This window comes from Coturnix japonica, chromosome 23 (genome assembly GCF_001577835.2).
Source record: "Coturnix japonica isolate 7356 chromosome 23, Coturnix japonica 2.1, whole genome shotgun sequence".
NCBI classification, from domain to species: Eukaryota; Metazoa; Chordata; class Aves; order Galliformes; family Phasianidae; genus Coturnix; species Coturnix japonica.
Genome location: NC_029538.1, coordinates 3,715,322 through 3,736,304, shown reverse-complemented (window position 1 = coordinate 3,736,304; position 20,983 = coordinate 3,715,322). Strand labels below are relative to the sequence as shown.

The 20,983-nt window shown below is 51.5% G+C and overlaps 1 protein-coding gene and 1 long non-coding RNA gene across 3 annotated transcripts; one reads left to right on the top strand and one right to left on the bottom strand.

Moving 5' to 3' along the window:
* Positions 1-99: 99 nt before the first annotated feature.
* On the top strand, positions 100-19,788 carry LOC107323823 (protein argonaute-1). 2 transcript variants are annotated; one of them, XM_015883238.2, is made up of 19 exons: positions 100-229; positions 3,812-3,995; positions 4,838-4,958; positions 5,083-5,264; positions 5,360-5,496; positions 5,785-5,919; positions 6,236-6,323; positions 7,265-7,412; positions 7,717-7,836; positions 8,185-8,307; positions 8,864-8,997; positions 10,040-10,224; positions 10,387-10,546; positions 10,822-10,912; positions 12,978-13,172; positions 13,475-13,609; positions 14,475-14,576; positions 15,363-15,562; positions 15,853-19,788. In XM_015883238.2, exons 1-19 carry the CDS (start codon positions 205-207, stop codon positions 15,959-15,961), a joined length of 2,574 nt encoding a protein of 857 aa, XP_015738724.1. In that variant the 5' UTR covers positions 100-204; the 3' UTR covers positions 15,962-19,788. The 2 variants fall into 2 exon arrangements, with proteins under 2 accessions (XP_015738724.1, XP_032304850.1); XM_032448959.1 differs by lacking the exon at positions 100-229 and having other exon boundaries at positions 3,896-4,000.
* LOC116654346 lies at positions 16,998-20,980 on the bottom strand. Its single transcript, XR_004309525.1, has 2 exons — positions 20,899-20,980; positions 16,998-20,471 (listed from the first exon to the last, which is right to left on the bottom strand). It is a non-coding gene; the product is annotated as an uncharacterized LOC116654346 (long non-coding RNA).
* Positions 20,981-20,983: the final 3 nt, after the last annotated feature.

Below are 20,983 nucleotides of genomic sequence, written 5' to 3'. Positions count from 1 at the left end.
CAGCCCTGAGGTGACGCTCCAAGATGGCGGCGTTGGCGGGGCCGTGGGGCGCCGCCTTTGTTGGGCGCGGGGCCGGGCGGCGGCGGCGCGTGCGCAGTAGGGCGCAGCGTGAGGCGGCTGCGGCGGTGCGGTACCGGCCCCGGCCCAGCGCCCCGGCCCTGCGCTGCCCGCGGCCCGGCTCGGAGCGGCACCCGCGTGGATGGGATGGAAGCGGGACCTTCGGGAGCAGGTGGGGAACGGGGAGCAGAGAGGGGAGTTTGCTGAGGGGGGAACGGGGAGGGAGCGCGGCCTACGGAGGGGGATGCGGGAACGTGGCTGTGAGGCGAAGGGGGGCCGCGCCGCTTCCAGGGCCTGGATGGACGGGGGATGTGGAGACGGTGCGGGGATGTGTGGGGCTCTGCACCGGCACACGGGGCTCATAGAGCCGCTACGGGGCTCTGTCGGGTTGGAAGATGAGCCGGGCCGGGCGGCATCCCACCTCAACACATCCCATCCCACCTCAAAGACCATCCCATTCCCACCTCAACCCATTCCATCCCACCTCAACACATCCCATCCACCTCAACACATCCATCCCACCGCAACACCATGCCCATCCCACCTCAACGAACATCCCATGTTCCCACCCTCAACACACCCATCCCACCTCAATACATCCCAATCCCACCTTCCCAAATCCATCCCACCTCAACACATCCCATCACCACGCAACCATCACCATCCCACCTCAACACATCCCATCCCACCTCAACCCATCCCATCCCACCTCAACCCATCCCATCCCACCTCAACACATCCCATCCCACCTCAACACATCCCATCCCACCATCACATCCCGTGTGGAGCTGCCCATGTCCGTGTGCTGGGTGTTTGGGGTCGATTTATTGTTGGTTGTGTGGAGGATGAGGTCCGGAGCACAGTACTGGGTCAGTAGGGTGAGAGCTGTGCTTCAGCATCCCCTGCTGTGTGCTGGGAGCCTCCTGCTCAGCCCAGCTGTGTGTACCGGGATCATAGAGCACATAGGGGAATGATTTGCTGAGCGTGAGATGGCCTGGAGAGCAATACATGGAGAGCAGTGTATGGGGAGCAGTACATGGGGGGCAGCTTTGAAGCCAGACTTGGTTTCTCCCCAGCTCTCCGTGCTGTTCATCCTTTGCAAGTTTCCTTAACGCTTATAGGCTTAACCGTTGTGTCCCTGTGCAGCTCCTTGTGGATAAACCCACTGCTGGTTCTGGCTGTTGGATCCCTGTATGGTGTGATCACATCGGTGTGTTGCTGGGATAGGATTAAAGTGAGACACAAAGCCTGGAGCAGCACTTTGCCTGGAGGCTGAGCACGTGTGGTTCATCCCTGAGTGCTTTCCGTAGTCTATCTCTAACCCCAGCAAGAGATAAACGATGGGAAGGAGGACAGATGGGGCAGAAAAGCAGTGCTTTAAAGCAGGATGGAGTCAGCTGTGTGTGGGTTTGAAGCTCCCTTTGGGGATAGGTCTGGACTGTGGGGTGTTCACCCCATGGACAGGGTGTACCCTCATAGATGGGCACGTGGAACATGAAGCTGTTTGCCTTTGTCCTGGCTCTTCCCCAGGAGCTGGGAGGATTTCTTTGTCTGTCAGCTGCACTTTCTTCTCTTGTGCTTGGAAAGGCTACACCAGCGTCTGTGAAACTCAGCCTGAACAGATGGGAGAGATGTTATCTTATGGCCTTTCTAGGTGCTGTTAGCAGAAACCCTGGGGCTCACAGTCAGCGAGGAGACGTTGTGGATGAGTGGAGTAGAGAGCAGTGCTGGCTGCCAGGCCCCGGCCCTTCACTGCAGACACAAATGTGTGTATTTCCAGCTCTGCCAGCTGCTGTGAGCTCCTGCACATGGCACAGCCGGGTTAACAGCCTGCAAAGCTCTAGTTGGGCAGCCCTGATGGGTTTAGTGCCACTGCTGCGTGTGTTGGTTCACAGTCCTTATTAACAGCTGCATGAAGCAGCCTTGCCTGTTGATGAGAGCTGTGATGGAGCTGGGAATGTTGCTGCTGTTCTGGCTTTGATGCTGGTGCTGTTGCTTGCTTTGCTTCCTGCTGGGAGTTTTCACTTCTTAGGGTTGATTTAAGGTGGAAAATGGCTCAGGATGAGGTTGGGCTGCACGTTGTGTCTGGGGGCTTTTGTCACACACATTCAGCCCTGCTGCTCTGGTTCTCAGCTCCATCTTCACAGTGCTGGCTGTGCAGGAGGGGCCCTTCAGTCCCTCTTTGGTGATAAAACTCCCTTTTGTCTCAGCCTGTTCTGTGGCCCCTCTCCTGAATGCCGCCTTGGAGAGGATTTAAATGACATGGTAATTTCACGCCTTCCCACCGGTGCTTTGGCCCAGGCAGCTGTTGGTCAGTGGCTTGTGTTTGCCGGCTGTTAGAAGCAGCAGCAGCAGAAACAAAGCTGCTCCCAACGCTGGTGACCCCATATGGACTCAGCCTGGCATTGCTGCCATCCCTGCCCGCTGCTGCTCTTTCATGCACCCAAGGAAGGCCCTGCTGCCCGCCGTGTCCCCAGGCCATGGCTTTGTGTGCCAAAGTCTGTGATTCCTCCCGAGCTGCTGAATTTATAATGGCAGGCGGATTTTGTACCGCTCACTGGCTGCATTGTGCTGCAGGAACAACACTCACCCTGCAGCCCCTGGCCCTCGGCGCCCTCATTTACATCACAAAGTGGGAGTCTGTGCAGCTTTGCCATGGAGAGTCGAGGTATGCGGAGAAACCCCTCAGTCTGGGGATGTTGGGGTCACTCTTCAGTGGGTGACTGCTTCAACTCCTTGTGATCGAGGACCTCTGCAGTGACCAAAATGAAACCCTCTGCTGCAGCACAGACAGCAGCTTTCCCATCCTTGTCACCGCTCTGGTTTGCTGCCCTCATCTTTGTGGAGCTGTGCTCTGCAGCAGGGATGTCCGGATGACTTACATTGCATTCACAACATTCCGTGGCTTATGTTGAACTCCTCAGCCAGCTCTTGTGTCGCTTGAGGCTGTCTCCTTAATCTGTGCCTCACAATCTCAATGGTGAGGGCTTGTGCTCGTAAAACATCTGGAAATCTTCAGGTGGAAGGAAGGCAGAGGAGAATCGTGCAGCTCCTGAGGGGTTTGTGCTGGCAGTTGGTATCATCTCATAGCCAGGGTGCTGGAGATTGCCAAGAGATGTTCATCATGTGGAGACATGAGCTGTAGTGTGAGCAGTTCATCAGCAGATCAGCACCTTATAACCAGTCCTGGGGCACAGTGACATCTCATCATCTTGCAGAGATCTGCTGCAAAACTGAAAAGGACGTTTGGAGTTGACGTTGCTGATCTTACATTCTTCTCCTTCCAGTATTTTTATCCGGGGGTTATAATTTGGATTTAAGTAGAAATTGGATGTGAATGAGGGGTGGTAAGAGCTCCATGTGTTATGGATCCTAAATTGGAGCTGGGGTTGGCTCTGACAGTTGGCCATGCAGATGGAGTGCTCTGAATATCTTTATGTGCTGTATCCCTGCACCCGGCCCAGCTGGCTGAAGACCTCATTTGAGAAACAAATAAGATGCAAACTGGGATGGATGGAGATTGGGAAAGTGGGCAGGGAGCAGGAAGGGCAGATCCTGCTTCAGAAAGCAGCACCGTTGCAGTCCTGTGTTGGTCCTCATCCTTCATATCCAGCTTCACATCTCCGTCAGTAAGTCAGTGTAACGCTGGGGTGTGAGTTTGGGATGTGGCCGTGGGAAGGCTGTGGGCTCTATCACCCATCTGTCTGATTTCTGGATTTCCAGCCCTCCTGACCCTTTGCTTTCTCTCCATCAGCTGCAGGCGCATACCTGCCACCCTTGCAGCAGGTATTTCAAGCACCGCGTCGGCCCGGGATAGGAACTGTTGGGAAGCCCATCAAGCTCTTGGCCAACTACTTTGAAGTGGACATTCCTAAGATCGATGTATATCATTATGAAGTGGATATCAAGCCCGACAAATGCCCACGTAGAGTCAACAGGTAAGGCAAGTATTAGAGGTTTTGGAGTTCATTCTGTGCTTCTAGATTCCTTGCAGTAAGTGCCTCTCTTCCTCTTCACTGGTGGAAACAGTATTGGAAGCAGTTCTGGTGCCCTGTGGCCTCCAGCCCAGGTGTGCTCATGCCCATCAAACACCTGGGCACTGCCAAGCTTGGTTGGTGCCATCTCAGCCCCACGTGCCTGGATCCCTTCTGTGCTGAAGTGCCAGCACTGCCCAACGTGTGCAGCTGGCTGAACGTTACGAGCTGTGCTTGTGCAGCACTGTTTGTTCCTGATAGCTTAGAAGGTCCTGAACTTAGCACACTCTCCTGCTTCTTCAAAGCAGCTGTGCAATTTTGTCAACAACCACATCATGTAAAATTAGTCAGCTCCAGACCTTGGGACACTGCATGCTTTTTTTCTCTTTCTTTTCTTTTTGACACCCTTTTCACTCTCCTTCCTCTCCTATCCAAAGCAGCCTGGGTGGCTCTGTGCCTCAGAAGCCAGCAAGCAGATGCTGTAGCTGCTGTTTCCTATATTCTTGGCAGCTTATGTCCGTGGAATGCACTGCAGGTTTGCAGCCAGCTGCTGCATGCTGTGTGAACTTGTTCTGCTGAAACTGATATAACAAGCTGTGGGGCAGGGCATGTAGGTGTTGTGTGGGTGCCCTTTTGCTTTGGGAAGGACCTGGCTCTGCCATTCCTTGGCCTGCAGCACTGCAATGAGAGCCCAGAGGTGCCCCAGGTGGAGGAGCTCAGCACCTGGCAGGTCACACGTTAGGCTGTGAAGAAACTGGCAAACCAAACCTCGTTCCTTTCTTTCTTGCCTCTGCTTGTCTGTGTAGGGAAGTCGTGGAGTACATGGTGCAACACTTCAAACCTCAGATCTTTGGTGACCGGAAGCCAGTCTATGATGGGAAGAAAAACATTTACACTGTTACAGCCTTACCCATTGGAAATGAGAGGGTAAGAGTGGGATGGGAGATCCCCAAGCATGGGAAGAAACAACTGAAAAGCCACCTCTCTTTGTGCTGTGACTGTTAAGTCCTGTGCCAGTGCCGTGATTGCTTCCCTTCCCTTCTGCACCCAGGTTGACTTTGAGGTGACAATCCCAGGAGAAGGCAAGGACAGGATATTTAAGGTCTCTATCAAGTGGATGGCCATTGTGAGCTGGCGGATGCTCCACGAAGCTTTGGTGAGCGGGCAGATCCCTGTCCCTTTGGAGTCTGTCCAGGCACTGGATGTGGCCATGAGGCACCTGGCTTCCATGAGGTACGTGCACGTGGCTGGGGGTGCTCCACGGTCGCTGCCTTGCACTGATGTGGTCGATGCCTGCTGCTCCATGCACTGTTTCCTCTGGTTTGCAGATACACCCCTGTGGGTCGCTCCTTCTTCTCCCCACCAGAAGGCTATTACCACCCCCTGGGAGGTGGCAGGGAGGTCTGGTTCGGTTTCCACCAGTCTGTCAGGCCTGCCATGTGGAAGATGATGCTCAACATTGATGGTGATGTATTTTTCATGCCAGTAAAAATAATTTGCTTTCAAGCATGCCCAGCACAGTTACATTTGCCCACAGAAGGCAGCACAGGCTACATCTTAGCACTGTAGGTTGGGGGCTTTTTGCTTTTGTCTGGTTGATGGGAGCCCAGAGTCCAGTGCTGAATGCAGTGGGGTGGGGGGTCTGCAGCACTGGGGCAGGGTGTGTATGGGGAGTCTGGACCTTGCCTGCTCCTGAGCCAGATCTATCTGTTGGAAGAGAGCAGAGATATTCATCATGGTATCTGTTCCTCAGTTTCTGCAACGGCCTTCTACAAAGCCCAGCCTGTAATTGAGTTCATGTGTGAGGTGCTGGATATCCGGAACATCGATGAACAACCGAAGCCACTGACAGACTCACAGAGAGTGCGTTTCACCAAGGAGATCAAAGGTAGAGCCTCTGGGCAGAACTGTGGGGCCCTGCTGCAGTGCTGAGCCCAGCCTGGTGCTGCTGCAGACTGGCTTTGGCAAATCAGCTTATCTCCCACCCTGGCAGCAACAGGGGAGTGCAGGGTTTGCACCTTTAAAACGCTGCCCGGGGCACTCTTGCCTCCCTTGCTGCACTTCATAGGTATCCACAAGCATACCTTGTTGTGCAGTTAATTACTTAAGGGAGGTGTTTGTAGTGTTATGGGGGGAGATTGGGCAAAAGGGAATCATTCCTGCATTTACAAGTGGTTCTGCTGTGTCTTTCTGTCTTGCATCAGGTTTGAAAGTAGAAGTTACCCACTGTGGGCAGATGAAGAGGAAATACCGTGTGTGTAACGTTACCCGGCGGCCGGCCAGCCACCAGACGTAAGGAGGGTGGGAAGATGCCCTCAGAAAAATCTAAACTCCTTTTTAGCAGCTGCTGTTAGTGTTAGGGAGAGCTGGAGAGAAAACTCCAGGCTGTGACAGTAAAAGGAGATGTGCTTGGCACTCTGCAGCAGTCTTGGGCACAGCAGTAACTCGCGCTGCTCTGTGTCATGTGCTGGGAGTGTGGGTGGGATGGAGGGGAGAGGATGCTTTGTCTGGCAGACAGCACACTGTGGAGGGCGGGAGCTAACATGCCAGGAATTGTCCTAGTTTTTACCTCTGAGTTTGGCTTTCTTCTTGCTTAAAATAGATGCTGCCAAAGCAGAAGCTTTGTCAAGGGATAAAACGATCCCCTACCTTAACATTATTTGCATGTGCCTGGGAGGAGGGTTGGCCAGGGAGTCCTTTTGTGCTGAGGGGTGTGGGCCAAGAGCAGCCCATCTTGCTCTGGGGCTGTCCTGCTCCCCATGGACCCCCATGGAGCTGGGTGGGCTCCCACGGGGCTGGTTGAGGTGCCCTCAGTGCTGAGCTGCCTGCACATCTGCTCCTTGTGCTTTCCCTGTCCCTATAAACGTTCAGGATCTGGTTAACCTTTGCCTGAATCCCAGCTCAACTCCCAAAGAAGGCACCAAGCACGGAAGTCCTTCTGAATGCCATGTGGCTGTATTTATGAACCTGACAGCGGCATGCGTGGCATGTCCTGTAATAAACATTTGCCTTGATGAGCTGGATTAGTGAGGAAGAGCTTTATTTAGAGATCACAGTCTTAGACTGGGATCAGAGTATTCCTGTCTTGATTTCTGAAAATACTTCTGTTCTGCTTTTTATTTTCTTGTGCTGGAGCTGCCTGTTCCTTCTCTTCTCAGCCAGACTAAGAAGTGCTTGAGGTTTGGAAGTGTCTGTTCTGAGTAGGTGCATCCTTTGTGTCCTGCCTCTGCCAGGTTTCCCTTGCAGCTGGAGAGCGGTCAGACGGTGGAGTGCACAGTGGCTCAATACTTCAAGCAGAAATACAACCTGCAGCTGAAATACCCTCACCTCCCGTGTCTCCAGGTTGGCCAAGAGCAGAAGCACACATACCTGCCCTTGGAGGTGAGTGCTGGCTTCTGCACTGTTGAGCATTCCAGCTTTTAGGCATGGTCCAAAGCATTGTGGCCTCTGGTCTTTGCTGGCCAATGCATGGCAATATTCTGCAGCTAATGGGTGCTAACTACTACAATACTGACCTGATGAGAGCTGCTGCTAAGAGGTGAGAAATGAGATTGTGTTCATGTAAAGATGCTGCTCTCCTGCAGCTGTAGGCTTGTCACCAGTGGTGTCTCAGGGCAGATTGGCTGTGGCTCTCTGTGCCTCACATGTTTTAATAACACACCTGCTTGCTTTCCTCTGCACACAGGTGTGTAACATCGTGGCAGGCCAGCGGTGCATCAAGAAGCTCACAGACAATCAAACATCAACCATGATAAAAGCAACGGCCAGGTCTGCCCCAGACAGGCAGGAGGAGATCAGCCGCCTGGTATGTGTGCCCATGGCAGGGGTTGGTGTTGGGCTGGGGCTCTGGTGGCAGGCTGTGCTGTAAGGGACAGTGCCTCAATCTGGACCTGCTGCTAAGCTGCACAGCAGGAAGCAGCTGTGGCCTGTTTAGAAGATGCCAGTGGGGTTAATGGCTTGGTCCTCCACAGGTCAGTTTGGAGGGCAGAGTTTCGCCTTTAGTGTTCAATTGCTTCCCCTTCCCTACCAAGAGGAATTCAGCTTTGTAGAGAGCATAACTTGAGGTGTCCCCATGTTTCCTGTCAGCTGAACACTGCATGGCACGAAGCAGTTGGTCTCATTCCTTCCCACTGGCCCTTCCTTCCCTCTGCAGATGAAGAATGCCAGCTACAACCTGGATCCGTACATCCAGGAGTTTGGGATCAAGGTGAAGGATGACATGACGGAGGTGACGGGGAGGGTCCTGCCGGCGCCTATTCTGCAGTATGGAGGCAGGGTAAGCAGGGCTGTGCTGGATGGCTGCAGTGCACAGGGATGGAAAACACTGTTTTTGACTAAAACCTTCAGATTTATTGGATAGAGGTGGAATTTTTATATTGGAGCACCTGAATGTTTTTTGCAATATGACTTTTCTGACAGTTGTGAATTATGCAGTGACAAGAAAATGGGCTGAAAGGGAGATGGATACTTGGGGTCAGGCTGTGGTTGTCCCACGGTCTGTGTGGTTGACACATGGATGGGGTTTGTGTCCACACCCGGAGGGATTCGTGGTTCCCAGGACTCTGCTTTGTGATCCCACATGAGAGCAGCTCAGGTGAATTTTCCATCACCTTGAAGGAGCTGAAATTCTTTACTACCCATGGCTGAGAGCCACAGTTGTCCATGGAAGAGCAGGGAGCAAGCACAGCTCTTCAGGGTGTGCGGCTTGATGATGGGGAGTGCAGACACAGCACATGAATTCCCCGGGGGCTGCCGGCGTGGGGCTGGTCCTGCTGTGCCTGGTGGACGTGGCCCCTCGGCGGCAGCGCTCTGACCGTCTGTTTGCCTTGCAGAACCGAGCCATTGCAACTCCCAACCAGGGCGTGTGGGACATGCGAGGGAAGCAGTTCTACAACGGCATTGAGATCAAAGTCTGGGCCATTGCTTGCTTTGCCCCGCAGAAGCAGTGTCGAGAAGAGGTGCTGAAGTAAGGAAACGGGCAGCCCCTGAGGGTGGGGAGAGGCAGATGGAGCTGTGTTGGGTGCAGTGCAGCACTGCTGTCTGCAGCCTGAGGTTGCGCTTCCCTTCCTGCTGACATTGGATCTGTATCTGAACTGCTTGCTGCTACAAATTTGATCCAGGTTCAGGCTGGGTGTTTGGTGTTGATTGTTGTTAGTTTATCTGGAGTGCACGGCTGTTGATCCTGGCCAGGTTGAAGTTTGCACATCATCACTGTGGACTGGCAGCCTCTCTTTCCTTGCTCTGTCCTTTGTATCCAGTTATGATGCTGCCAGACCTAAAGCCAGTGGTACAGTATTGAACTCTTCTAATCTGGATTTCCTCAAGGAGGAGGTGGATAAGATTGTCAGAAATACTTAGTTAAAGTTTCTGCCATAACCCAGGAGCTCAGAATTGAATTGAATTTGGCTCATGAACTTTCTGTTCCACTTTACTCCATGATTTACCTTGGAGAGATTTCCTTTGTGCAGTGACATCACAGGGTCTCTACATCCTCATGTTGCCCTTTATCTCCCTGTCTTCTGGGTTAACCAACATTTCCCCCTGAAACAAGAAGCCTCTCCCCTTGACTTCAGTGGCCAGATTAGCAATGTTCCTGCTGCTTTCAAGGACACAGTGTCTTCTGGAACAGGACACTTCCTGCATGGATTACACTAACATGCCGTGGGTTTTTATTACACAGAAGTCTTAGGGTAGCTTTGTGGTTGTCTGATGTGATAGCATTTTGTGTGCAGCAGAGCACTTCAGTTTGATAAGTGAAGGCTGGTCTTGGCTTTGCAAATCACCTTGAAATCAGCCTTTCCCAGAGAAAAGGTCTGCTGCCCTTCTCCTGATTTCTAGATTTCTAGATAGGAGCAGCTTACAGCTCCTTCAGTCCTCAGGAAGTCTTTACTGTGGGTAAGAGAGCACTAAAAGAGGGTGGCCAGGCTGGGGCCGCTCAGTTCTAACACGTGTTGGCATTCACTGTGTGGGCTGATTTGGGGCTGATTTTTCTCTCCTCCTGGGCACAGGAACTTTACAGACCAGCTGCGTAAGATCTCCAAGGACGCAGGGATGCCGATCCAAGGCCAGCCCTGCTTCTGTAAATACGCCCAGGGTGCAGACAGTGTGGAGCCAATGTTTCGGCACCTCAAGAACACCTATTCAGGGCTTCAGCTCATCATTGTCATCCTGCCAGGAAAAACACCAGTGTACGGTGCGTCTTGGGTAGGGGCAGGCGGGGAGAAGTGAAGGGTTTTGCCCTGGCTCAGAAGGGCTGGCTCTGCCCCTTCCACTTACTCCCCCTGTTTTTGAGGGCGATGCTGAAAGCTGTGCTTTGCTGATTGCCTGCCCATTCATACCCTTCCTTTGCCCACAGCCGAGGTGAAGCGTGTTGGGGACACTCTCCTGGGAATGGCCACACAGTGTGTCCAGGTCAAGAACGTGGTGAAAACCTCCCCACAGACCCTTTCCAACCTCTGCCTCAAGATCAACGTCAAGCTTGGCGGGATCAACAACATCCTAGTGCCTCACCAGCGGTTCGTATGGCTGCTGCCTGTCGTGGCTGTAGGGCTCGTGTGCCGTGTCCCATGTCCCTCCTGTCATCCCTTCCCTCAGGCTGTGCAGCTGTGTAAAGCAGCTCCCTGCAGTGAGGGCTTATAGCCGGTCTTGCCTTGTGACAAGCTGTCCGTGTGCCTGCCCAGAGCCTGGAGGTTGGGAAATGTGCTCTGGCAATCTGCTTGTCTCTGTTGGGCTGTGCTGCCCTGAGATGTGTCCAGGAGGCTGACTGCTGCTTTCTCTTCTTTCCCACCAGCTCTGCTGTTTTTCAGCAGCCAGTGATATTCCTCGGGGCTGATGTCACTCACCCACCTGCTGGAGATGGGAAGAAACCCTCTATAACAGCTGTAAGTTCCCATTCTGGGGCTGGGCTCACTGGTGCTTGGTAGGCCTGCAGAGAGGCAGGAACTGGAGCATGACTTGTGTGCTGCTTCACGGTTGTTCCTGTGGTGACACTTCTCAAGATGGGCCCATGACCCTTGGGCACCTCCTTGGGGATGTGGGGAGCTCCGAAGTTGTTGGGTTCCTGCTGGGAGAGCTGGCAGCAGCCAGCAGATGGGGCTCGTGATGTGCCGAGCCCTGCAGTGCTGTTAGATGACCATGCGGGGAGCTCAGTGCTGCCATTGCACTCGCTGGGGCTGGAGGCATCCCAGTTCTTCCACATTAGGCCTGGAGGAACCTTCTCCAGATGGGTGCATGAGGATTTGGGAATGGGAGAAACAAAGTGGCTTTGTTCATTCACTCCAAGCACATAATGAGCATCCACTGAGTGTGTGATGGCTGCTCACGTGCTGCTGGGCTGGCTGGCTGCTCGTGTTTGTGCTGAGGCTCTGACAGGTTGCCTCGTTCTTGTTGTAGAGGAGGAGTGTCAGGTTCTCGTAGCGTCTGTTTTAATTAAGCACATCAGCATTTTCCTATTAAGTTCTTAGCTTTCCAGGACTCGTAGCTCAGGTTTTCCTTGGCATGCAAATGTCTTTGGAGAATTGTTTTTTTCTTAATTAAAAAGGGGTTGGGAAATGCTTTTGGCTGTTTGTTCATAAGTGTGGGTGGGACAGAGCAGGCTGATTCCTGGCTGCGGTGCTTCCACTCTGAAAACATTCTCTGTCTTTCTGTACAGAACCACTGTGGAGTTTTAGTCTTCATTTCTATAAAAGCTCTTTCTGATCTGCAAGGGAGAAGGGGGTAGAGCCTTCAGATGGCCTTGATCTTCTGCTTGGTTTGTTGTTAATAAGGTCACAGAAAAAAGCCCATCAGAGGGGCCAAAGGAAACATTTTTGTTGAGCATTTCAGCAGCCCGAAGCCTAGAGCTCCTTTTGCTAAGCAAAAGTGAAACTGGTGCTGAGCTGAGGGCCACGGGGCAGGAGCGTTGCTGCAGAGGATGTGTGAGTCTGTGGTGCTTTCCCTGCCCTGTGTGCAGACCACGCAGCAGCATCCCCACCAGCCTTGCAGCAGTCGAGCAGCATGTCGCACTGTGTGGGCCAGAGCCCGCCTTGGTACCTATGACTCACGCCATGCCTCCACCCCTGCGTCACAGCCAAGCCTGGCTGCTCTCAGGCTTCATTGCCTGACATCTTTGAGGTCTGTCCTCTGCAGTGCCCAGCTGCAATGGGTGACTCCCTGCTCAGCAGCTGCCACGAGGTGACTCATCCCGCCGTGTCCTTGCGGGGGGGCAGACTGCCGCCGTCTGGGGCAGCTCCGCTGTCTGTGTCTGAGCAGAGCGCGGGGATGGGATGCTGGCAGATGCTCCTTGCAGACATTTTCCCTGGTTCATTTGGAGCTGAGAGCCTCCTGGCAGCCCTTGTGTGGGCAGGACGCTGGTGCTTTTGCTGTGGTTGGACTGCTGAGAGCTGGTCTCAGAGCTCCTTGTTGTAGATGTAATAAAGATGTAAGCAGCATTTACAGCAGTGGCATGGCAGTGGTAGGTGAGGTCTTGTACCTGGGGATGCCATTGCCCTGATGACACAACAAAGTAAGTTCAGCATGATGCTGTTATTCATGGAAGCCAAAAACCTCAAGTGAGGGATGGAGAGGGAGGTGAGCACACAGGCAGAAAGGGCATTCCCCTTTCAGTCATCTGCAGTTGAGCAGGAGTGTGGGAACAGAGCCCAAACAGCCCTGTCTCAACCCACACAGCCACGTGGCTCGGCAGTGATCACCAAGTCATCTCACCAGGACTTCCCAAAAGTGCCACAAAGGGCTCTAGAGAGAACGAAACTGGGATGTGGTTGCCACCAGGGTTGGTTGCAGTTGCCTGCGTGGCATTTGCTGTCCCATCTCCTGATCTGTGAGCTCGAGGTGCTCTGCCCACAGTCAGCTGTGGGCGTTTGAAACAGTCAGAAGATGGGAAAGTCCCACATGGCCTTTATCCATGCAGCAGTAACACATGGGCCTGGCCCACTGCTGTCCCTGCAGGTTGTGGGCAGCATGGACGCCCACCCCAGCCGGTACTGTGCCACAGTGCGCGTGCAGCGTCCTCGTCAGGAAATCATTGAGGATTTGTCCTACATGGTAAGGGAACTCCTCATCCAGTTCTACAAATCCACACGCTTCAAACCCACCAGGATCATCTTCTACCGTGACGGTGTTCCCGAGGGGCAGCTCCCCCAGGTGAGGATCCCTTCTTTTACTCTATGACATGCTTTGGGTGTAGTGGTGGTGTTGGGCTGATTAAACAGTCTGGAGCTGAACCAAAGCTGGTGCTGGATATCTGGCAGTCACTCAGGACATGCTTAACAGCATGAGGACACCAGACAGCTGGTGCCTGGAAGCTTCCCCTGAGGTCAGGTTTGAACACTGTCCTCTTTTCCCACTTGTGCCTAGGGATTCATAGTGCCTAGGGGTGTATGGAGAAGGCTGGGTGCAGACACAGGCCAGCGTGTCCACTAACTTTATATTGTCTGTCTCTCTAGATCCTTCACTATGAGCTCCTAGCAATCCGAGATGCCTGCATCAAACTGGAAAAGGATTACCAGCCTGGCATCACTTATATCGTTGTCCAGAAAAGGCATCACACTCGTCTCTTCTGCGCAGACAAGAATGAGAGGGTGAGTGCTGGGCCTGGGGGGGGCTATTTCATTGCCAGCTTTCATGGGCAGCCTGCCTTGGACTTTCTGAGTGCAAAGCTCACCACTGGCAGGGAGAGCACTTTCTTGAATGACATGTGCTGCTCGGTTGACTCCTGTATCTGTGAGGATTAGGCTTCTTCTGGAAACCCAGACAGCTGTTAGCTGTTATGATGAGTTACTGGGTGCTGATGATCCTGGTGACTCTCTTGAAATAGCCTCTGTCAGCCTGGAAACATCTGTTGTTTTGGGGATAGCTGTAGTCACTGACGTTGTGACAGGATGGATAACCCCTTGCTTGCTTGCAGCTCACACAAAGTTTGTGTGCTTTGTGCTGTGCAGTAAGTCACTGATCACTGCAGCTTATCCTAGATTTGGTCTAAAGTTAGGGTTAAAATGTAGTCTAGCTGGACTCAGTCTCTACCCAGGACCTAAGAGCCATCTGTGGTCATGGCGTAAAACCCTTGTATCTTGTGGCAGAGGCCCCATTGTACACTGTCTGCAGAGATCCCTGGTGTTTTACTCACTTAATCCTCATCTTTGCAGTGGGATGGGCCATGCTCAGCCCTCACCCTGCCTGTTCTCCTTCTGATGTCGTTTGTTTTATGTGTATGTCATACCTGGTGTTGATGCTGGCAGAAAATGCTGGCAAGCTTGTCGGGACAGGGAGCAGAGCAGGATAACCCGATTCTGTTCCCCTGTAATAAAGTGGCTCCACACAGTGCTTTCCTACTGAGATGTGGAGTTAATGACCCTGTGCTGTGGCCCTGGTGCAGGGCAGCTGTTACCCACAGCGCTGTGGGCAGCAGGAAATAGCCAAACTTGGATCTCTTTCTTCTCTCTGTAGATTGGGAAGAGCGGGAATATCCCAGCAGGAACAACAGTGGATACAAACATCACCCACCCTTTCGAGTTTGACTTTTACTTGTGCAGTCATGCAGGCATTCAGGTACTGTGCTGCAGGGCTGGCTCTTGTGATGCATTGCTTTCCTTTGGTTGTTGTTGCAAATTGCTCTCTTGTGCATATGAAGGGCCCTTCTTGGAGACATGAGTGGTTTGATCCAAGCTGCCATTGTGGTGATTTGTTCTGGACGGTGCCAGGACAGCCGCTGCATGACGTGGCACGTACTTGGCTTCTCTCCTGGAGCCAAAGATCTCTCCTCTGAGAATTTCCTTCTTTGGAGAGGCCAGTTCAGCAGCTTGTCAGATGGTGCCCAAGCACGCAGGGCTCACTGATGTGCCTGGTCCTCAGCAGGGACCTGCTGTCTGGTGTGGGCGGGAGAGCTGTGGCCAGCCATCCCTTTCATCAGGCAGCCAAGATTAGTTGGAAACCATACCGAAGAAATTGCACTCAATCTGCAGCTGCTTCCACAAGGGAGGCTTTTTGGCATCCACTCCTCCTGCAAGGACAGCGGGGAGCTGGCTTGGTTTGTTGGGAGCTGTGTGCTAGTGCAGTGTGAGGCAGTGGGGCTGTGTGGGGTTGGGAGCCTGGGCAAGCAGCACAGAAGCACCAGCAGCGCCTGGGCGTCGTTTATGCTTCAGTGCAAAGTGCTTTCCTGCCTGTTCACTTTTAGGGCTCCCAAATTAAAGAAGCCTGGGCCCCTCTCCTACTGAGATTGTTTTGACAGCTTGTTTAGATGGAGGAGGCGGGTGACCAGGATGCAAGGCAGCTGCCTGCGGATACCTGGTCTGTGAGCACAAGCAGCATCTCTCACAGCACCCCGTGTCCTTGCAGGGTACAAGCCGGCCCTCCCATTACTACGTGCTCTGGGATGACAACCGGTTCACTGCAGATGAGCTGCAGATCCTCACCTACCAGCTGTGCCATACCTATGTGCGCTGCACCCGCTCGGTCTCCATCCCAGCCCCAGCTTACTATGCCCGGCTGGTGGCATTCAGAGCGCGGTACCACCTGGTGGACAAGGAGCACGACAGGTGAGGGGGCTGTGCCTGCGGTCCCAAGGGAGGGCAAACCCTGGGGGAGGTCCCAGTCTAGGAGGGAGTGGGGATTGAGGAGGGGGAAGTCCCACCCTGGAGTGTTTGATCATTGTCATGTACCTCAGGGTGCCAGAATCCCTGCAGTGCTGGGCTTGGCTCACATGTAGCACAAGGGAGAAGTGCAAGCAATTTCCAGCACAGCAGGCTCTGATATCAAAGGGGGTTCTCATTGTTCCTGGACAAGGGGAATATGAAGTAATTTCACAACTATTTTCTTACACTTTCAGTGGCGAGGGCAGCCATATATCCGGACAGAGCAACGGCAGAGACCCCCAGGCCTTGGCAAAGGCCGTACAGGTTCATCAGGACACTTTACGTACCATGTACTTTGCTTGAAAGCCTAACTTTTGTTACCTCACTCAAGAAAGCTTTCAGATTTGTAGGAGCCATACAAAAAAGGAAGCATTTGGGACACCTTGTTTGTTTGTTTGTTTTTTTCCAATGAGAAATCACTGCAGGGCAGGCAGCGTCGGTCCGAGGCAGGAGACCAGCAGCACCGGGCAGGAAGATCTGACACCTTCGTAGGATTGGAAGAGACTGATTGATTGATTGATTGATTATTTTTTTAATTATTTCTGGCTTTGCAAAAATGTTCGACCTGACCAAACACGCATTGAAGGCATTCAAGGAAGGGATATAAAAAGGCCCAGGAGGCGGAAGCAGGTTTTCATGTTTAAGATGCAATACTAAAGACTCCTGACTGTGAAAGGCGGATTTGGTCCTCCGTTGCCCACCAGGCGCTGGTAGGTATTTTTTGTGAGGGTTGGGGGGAGGGGATTTTTAGAGCCTTAAAACAGAAGATTAGATTTATAAAACTAATATTTTAGAATATGAGATGCTTTAATGGGTGAAGGGGAAGAAAAAACAAACACCTAGTTTCTAGATAACTCTGACACTAACAGTTCCCCGGCCCTGAGCAATTCCCCCCATATAACGTAAGGCACCCTAGCACTTAGAACTGAAAACTGTCTTCCTCGTGTTCAAAGCTAGTTAGCTGCTGCCATTTGAAGCAACAGTCACAGACTTTTCCATGGGTGAGTGCCTTACTACGATGCTGCAAAATTTCCATGTTTTTAATCTTGTAAGGAAACCAGTAATCTTGTCTTGATGGTGGTCCATGTTTCCATCGGAAGGAGTTAATTGATTTCTATGGTCCTGAGTTGCAGTTTGCGTTCGATCACGACCTCGTGGTGGTCAAACTCCATTGAAAGATGTGCACTTTTCATATAGGACACGTTTAATGGCTGCTGACCCATTTTTGTTTCCAATGTACTACTTGTTATTTAAAACTGTTTTTGACAAATGGGGGCGTTGGCGTCCCATGAGGACAGAAATCGCTGTCAGTTTCTTTCTTTTTCCTTTTTTTTTTCCCCCCCCGAATTTCTATTGATGGACACCGGGGTTTTTTTACTGGGCGTTATTTTTATACGATGCTGAGTCTGTTGCCAAATCACACGAGTCATTCACCTCCTCAGAGTTTACATCATCAGAGGCTCCCAAGGTTTCCTGTGCGTTCCACAACGTGGCCGTGCAGCTCGGGGCCTCTCCACTGCTGTGCTGCTCTTTGGGTCACCCAGTTTAGTTCTGGAAGCACACCGGAGGCGTTCCTTAGTACGAATGATCGAATCCTTCTCATGGTGGTGGGGAAGCTCCTCCCGATCTGTTTTTAATGGGGAGGGGGGGTAGGGGGAAAAAAAGCCTTTTTTTTTTGTTTGTTTGTAACATGGTGGCTGCTTTTCAGACTCATTTTGCCGCACAGAATGGCCATTATGCACGGCAGGGCAGTAGGAACAACTCATTACCAATATCACGTGGGCAGATTGGATTTATTTTCTATATGAAGGGTGTGCACAACACTTCCTTGAAGAGAGAAACAGTGTGCGCTCCTACCGAGCTCTTAGCAGAAGAGCACTGTTATCATTTTACTGCCAAAAGCGGACATGGTTTTCAGAGCAGATCTGTCACCAGCACTGCCCCTTGTCAGTGATACAAGCACACCTTTTTGTTTTGTACTTTCTGATGTTTCAACTCGCCTTGCCTTCATGAAATCCGCACTAGTTGTGCTGGCCCATTGATCTGTCCTAATACCGGGAATTCACTCTACCTGTTTTCTTTTTGGGCAACGTGTTTGTGAACAATGAAGACATCTATATGCTATGCAAACTTAAGCTCTGAGCCCGCTGATGTCACCTTTGGTGAAGATCCTACATTTAGCACAGTTGTCTTTTTTCCTCGGGACTGCGGTATTTGGTTCACATTCTCCTTTGCACCTTGTGTCAAACACCGCTGCTGTCTGTCTGCAGGGTGGTGGGGAGGAGACCAGGAGCTCTTCATGGTCAGTAGGGTGTGAAGTCTTAGGAAAGCTTTTAGAGAGCAGGGAATGCATCAACACTAAAGCGTCAATGCGAGAAGCCTACATTCCTATACACAAGTGCCTGCATAGTGACACAAATCCAGCACCTCTCCATTTCATCCTCAGACCTCTGGCTTGTGTTCGTTGAAAGCAAAACGGTCTCAGAGGGGCTGTACCTGCTCACCAAGTATTAGAGAGCCCCTCGTTAAGAATCAAACCAGGGTTAAGGTCAAGGTTCTCTCTGTAAGTGGGTTTGTTCACCAGCATTACAAAGGAAAGCACCCGGCTGCTGGCGGCAGCGAGGGGTGAAGGTATTTTGGTTCCTAGTTTTTCTGTCAGTGTTTTAGTTGGGTCTGGAGTTCTGCAATGTCTTGCAGTAGCTGTGGCAGAGCACGTGCCATTTTTAACCATTGGAGAAGAGACGGTGTGGGCATTTACAGAAACCCGCTTGTTGCTCTGTAATGTTTTGTTGTCGTTGTCGTCGTTTTCTTTTTTTTTAACCTTGAGACTTGAAATGTAAAATGGACCTTTAAGATTTGCACTCATTTGTAAGGTGGCTGTTCATAGAGAACTATGAATGAAGACTTGCTGATGTAGCACCTACTTTTAACAGCAATTTTAACTACACAAAAGCTTCACAGCTTCTGAAACGCTCAGCTGGTGACTTGCAGATCGCGTTCTGCCCTTATTTCACCCTCTGCATTGGGTTTTCGTGGTTTTGATTCAATAAAAAAGCCAAACTCAATAGCTGCTGTGCCCTCCAACCTGTATTTCCACTTGGAAGATATTTAGAAGGGGATTGGGTTACCCGCATGTTTTCTATAACAGACTATGCACTGTACCTTCTGCGCGGCTCCAGCATTCGATATTTCTACTGTTTCCTTGTCCAAGATGCAATCAAATAAGTGCATGTTGAGGTGCTGTGCATTTTGCTACCCGTAGCAGATAGCTGTTAAGCCAGAGACGTATCAGGATTTGTAGTTAGCCACAAACCCCACCTGGACGTCCCGAATGGCTCCCGAGTCTCTCTGCCTTTTCAATGCGCACGCGTTCCTTCTGCAACTGGAAACATCGCCAAGTGCATGCAAGCCTTGTGGGAAGAGGAATAACCTCCATTTATCTGTAGGTTCTTGGATGCTGTTTGTTTCCCTTGTCTCACACCTGGACGTGACGGGGGCAGTCGGGGTGTCCCATTACTTGCAAGCCTCTGAGCCAATGCGTCGTGTCACAAACGCATTCAGCGTTGCCTCGTGGAAGGTTTTCTACATGGAAAATGAGTGTGAATAAAGAATGTCGTTCTTTTAGGAAGGGAAGCCAGACAGCAGGACAGCAATAAACACATGAAATCCATATCTTGCCTGAGTGATTTGCACTTCGATAGTTGTGAAAGAAAATCCATGGGGACTCCAGTGCTTTTGTGTTCAGTTCTAAGCCCCCTTTCGTACCTCCTTTATCCAGCAGGTGTTGAACTGTCAGTGGGGTGTTTACAAACCCCCTCCTTGGGTTGTTGGTTTCTTTTTTGCTTTAGCTTGAACTCTGTACGGTCCGTTTGTTCAATAGATGTGAACAGTTGATGTACAGTACTTAACGAAACGAGCAGCAGCACAAAACTTATTTTATTAAGAAAATAATGGCGTATATTTGAAAGGTCGGGTATCGACTTTTGGTTCTTTTGGTGGTTTTTTTTTTGCTATGCGTGGAATTAAGAGCGGTCAAAGAGTAACAGAACCCTTGGATTAGGCCAAAAGGTAACACTGTAAGATCGTAACCACCTCTTTATTAAAGAAAACGGTATGATTAAAGAGCTGCGGAACATTGTATCTCTATCTCATTTGGTCGCTTTTGTGGATGGGTTTATTTTTATTTTCATCTTTATTTTTTTTTTGCCTTAATCCTGAGGGGTTTTTTTTGCTTGCAACTTTGTCGTCCCAAGTGTCCTTTACCTTGTAAGTTTAGGCTTGTGTCTTGGGTACAGAAGTGGAGGTTGTTTGCCATCCTCTGGATCCGTTTGTGCATGTATCGACATTCCTTTAGGCACTGAATTATTGAGCAGCTGAGCTGTAACTCTGGGTTTTTGAATAATGCGAAGCAATTGCAGGGAAGCATTTGCCAATGGCATGCAAATATTCATTAGCTAATTGATGTGGGCTGTTAGAATGCACTGCATGGAACTGAGCATCTTTACCAACTCTGTTCATCCCTTCCTGCTTTTAACATTAGAACACGCTCAGAAGGGTTCCATCCATGGCAGCAATCAGCTGTTTCAGGGGACTCGTTTCCAAGATGTAACAGAAAATGGTGCTTCATGTGCCGGCTCTGAGGCCCTGGAAGCAGATCTCTGTCACTCCATGGTGTCAGGTTGTTGGGTTGGTACCTGAGCTCTGGCGCTGGGCTCCAATAACAGCAGCAGGAGGTGCCCACATGGAGACATATCCCTCAGCCCTACGGCTGATGGTGATGTGATGGTGGTGATCACGTTTCCACTTTCAGGATCTGAATGAAGGAAACATTCCAGTAGATTTTTAGATATCTACATTTTTACAGCATCAGCTCCCATAGCTGACTTTCAGGATGTGAATAAAGGAGACATTCCAGTAGTTTCCTTTAGATCTAATTTATGTTGTTAGAGCGCTTATATCATCACCCCCCATAGCTGGTACTGATTGCTCCCAGCTCTATGCAGTGTGGGGCAGCCCTATGGGGGATGATGAGCTGAGGGGAGCAGGGCCTTGAGCTGCGGCCTTGCATGGAATGAAGGCCAAAGCTCCGTTCATTGCTGTCCTTTTGGCAATGACTTAAAAGGAATTCAACTTCAAAGGCTGGAGATCCCAAATGTCGCCGTAACCCCTCAGTGCACACAATCGGACCCGCTCCTGGCCGCAGCATCTCATCTTATCGCTCCGCCCGGGCCATGACGGACCCGCTTCCTCCGCCATCTTGACAGCCGCCATCTTGACTACCGCCCCGCCTCACGCACTTCCGGTTCCGCCTTATTTCCGGCCTTT

Excerpts from the sequence above, each read along its gene's own strand:
- LOC107323823 (XM_015883238.2), top strand. The coding sequence starts at position 205 with ATGGAAGCGGGACCTTCGGGAGCAG. Across the intron at positions 7,413-7,716 it reads ACACATACCTGCCCTTGGAG|GTGTGTAACATCGTGGCAGG; the intron begins GTGAGTGCTGGC and ends CTCTGCACACAG. Across the intron at positions 15,563-15,852 it reads GTGGACAAGGAGCACGACAG|TGGCGAGGGCAGCCATATAT; the intron begins GTGAGGGGGCTG and ends TTACACTTTCAG.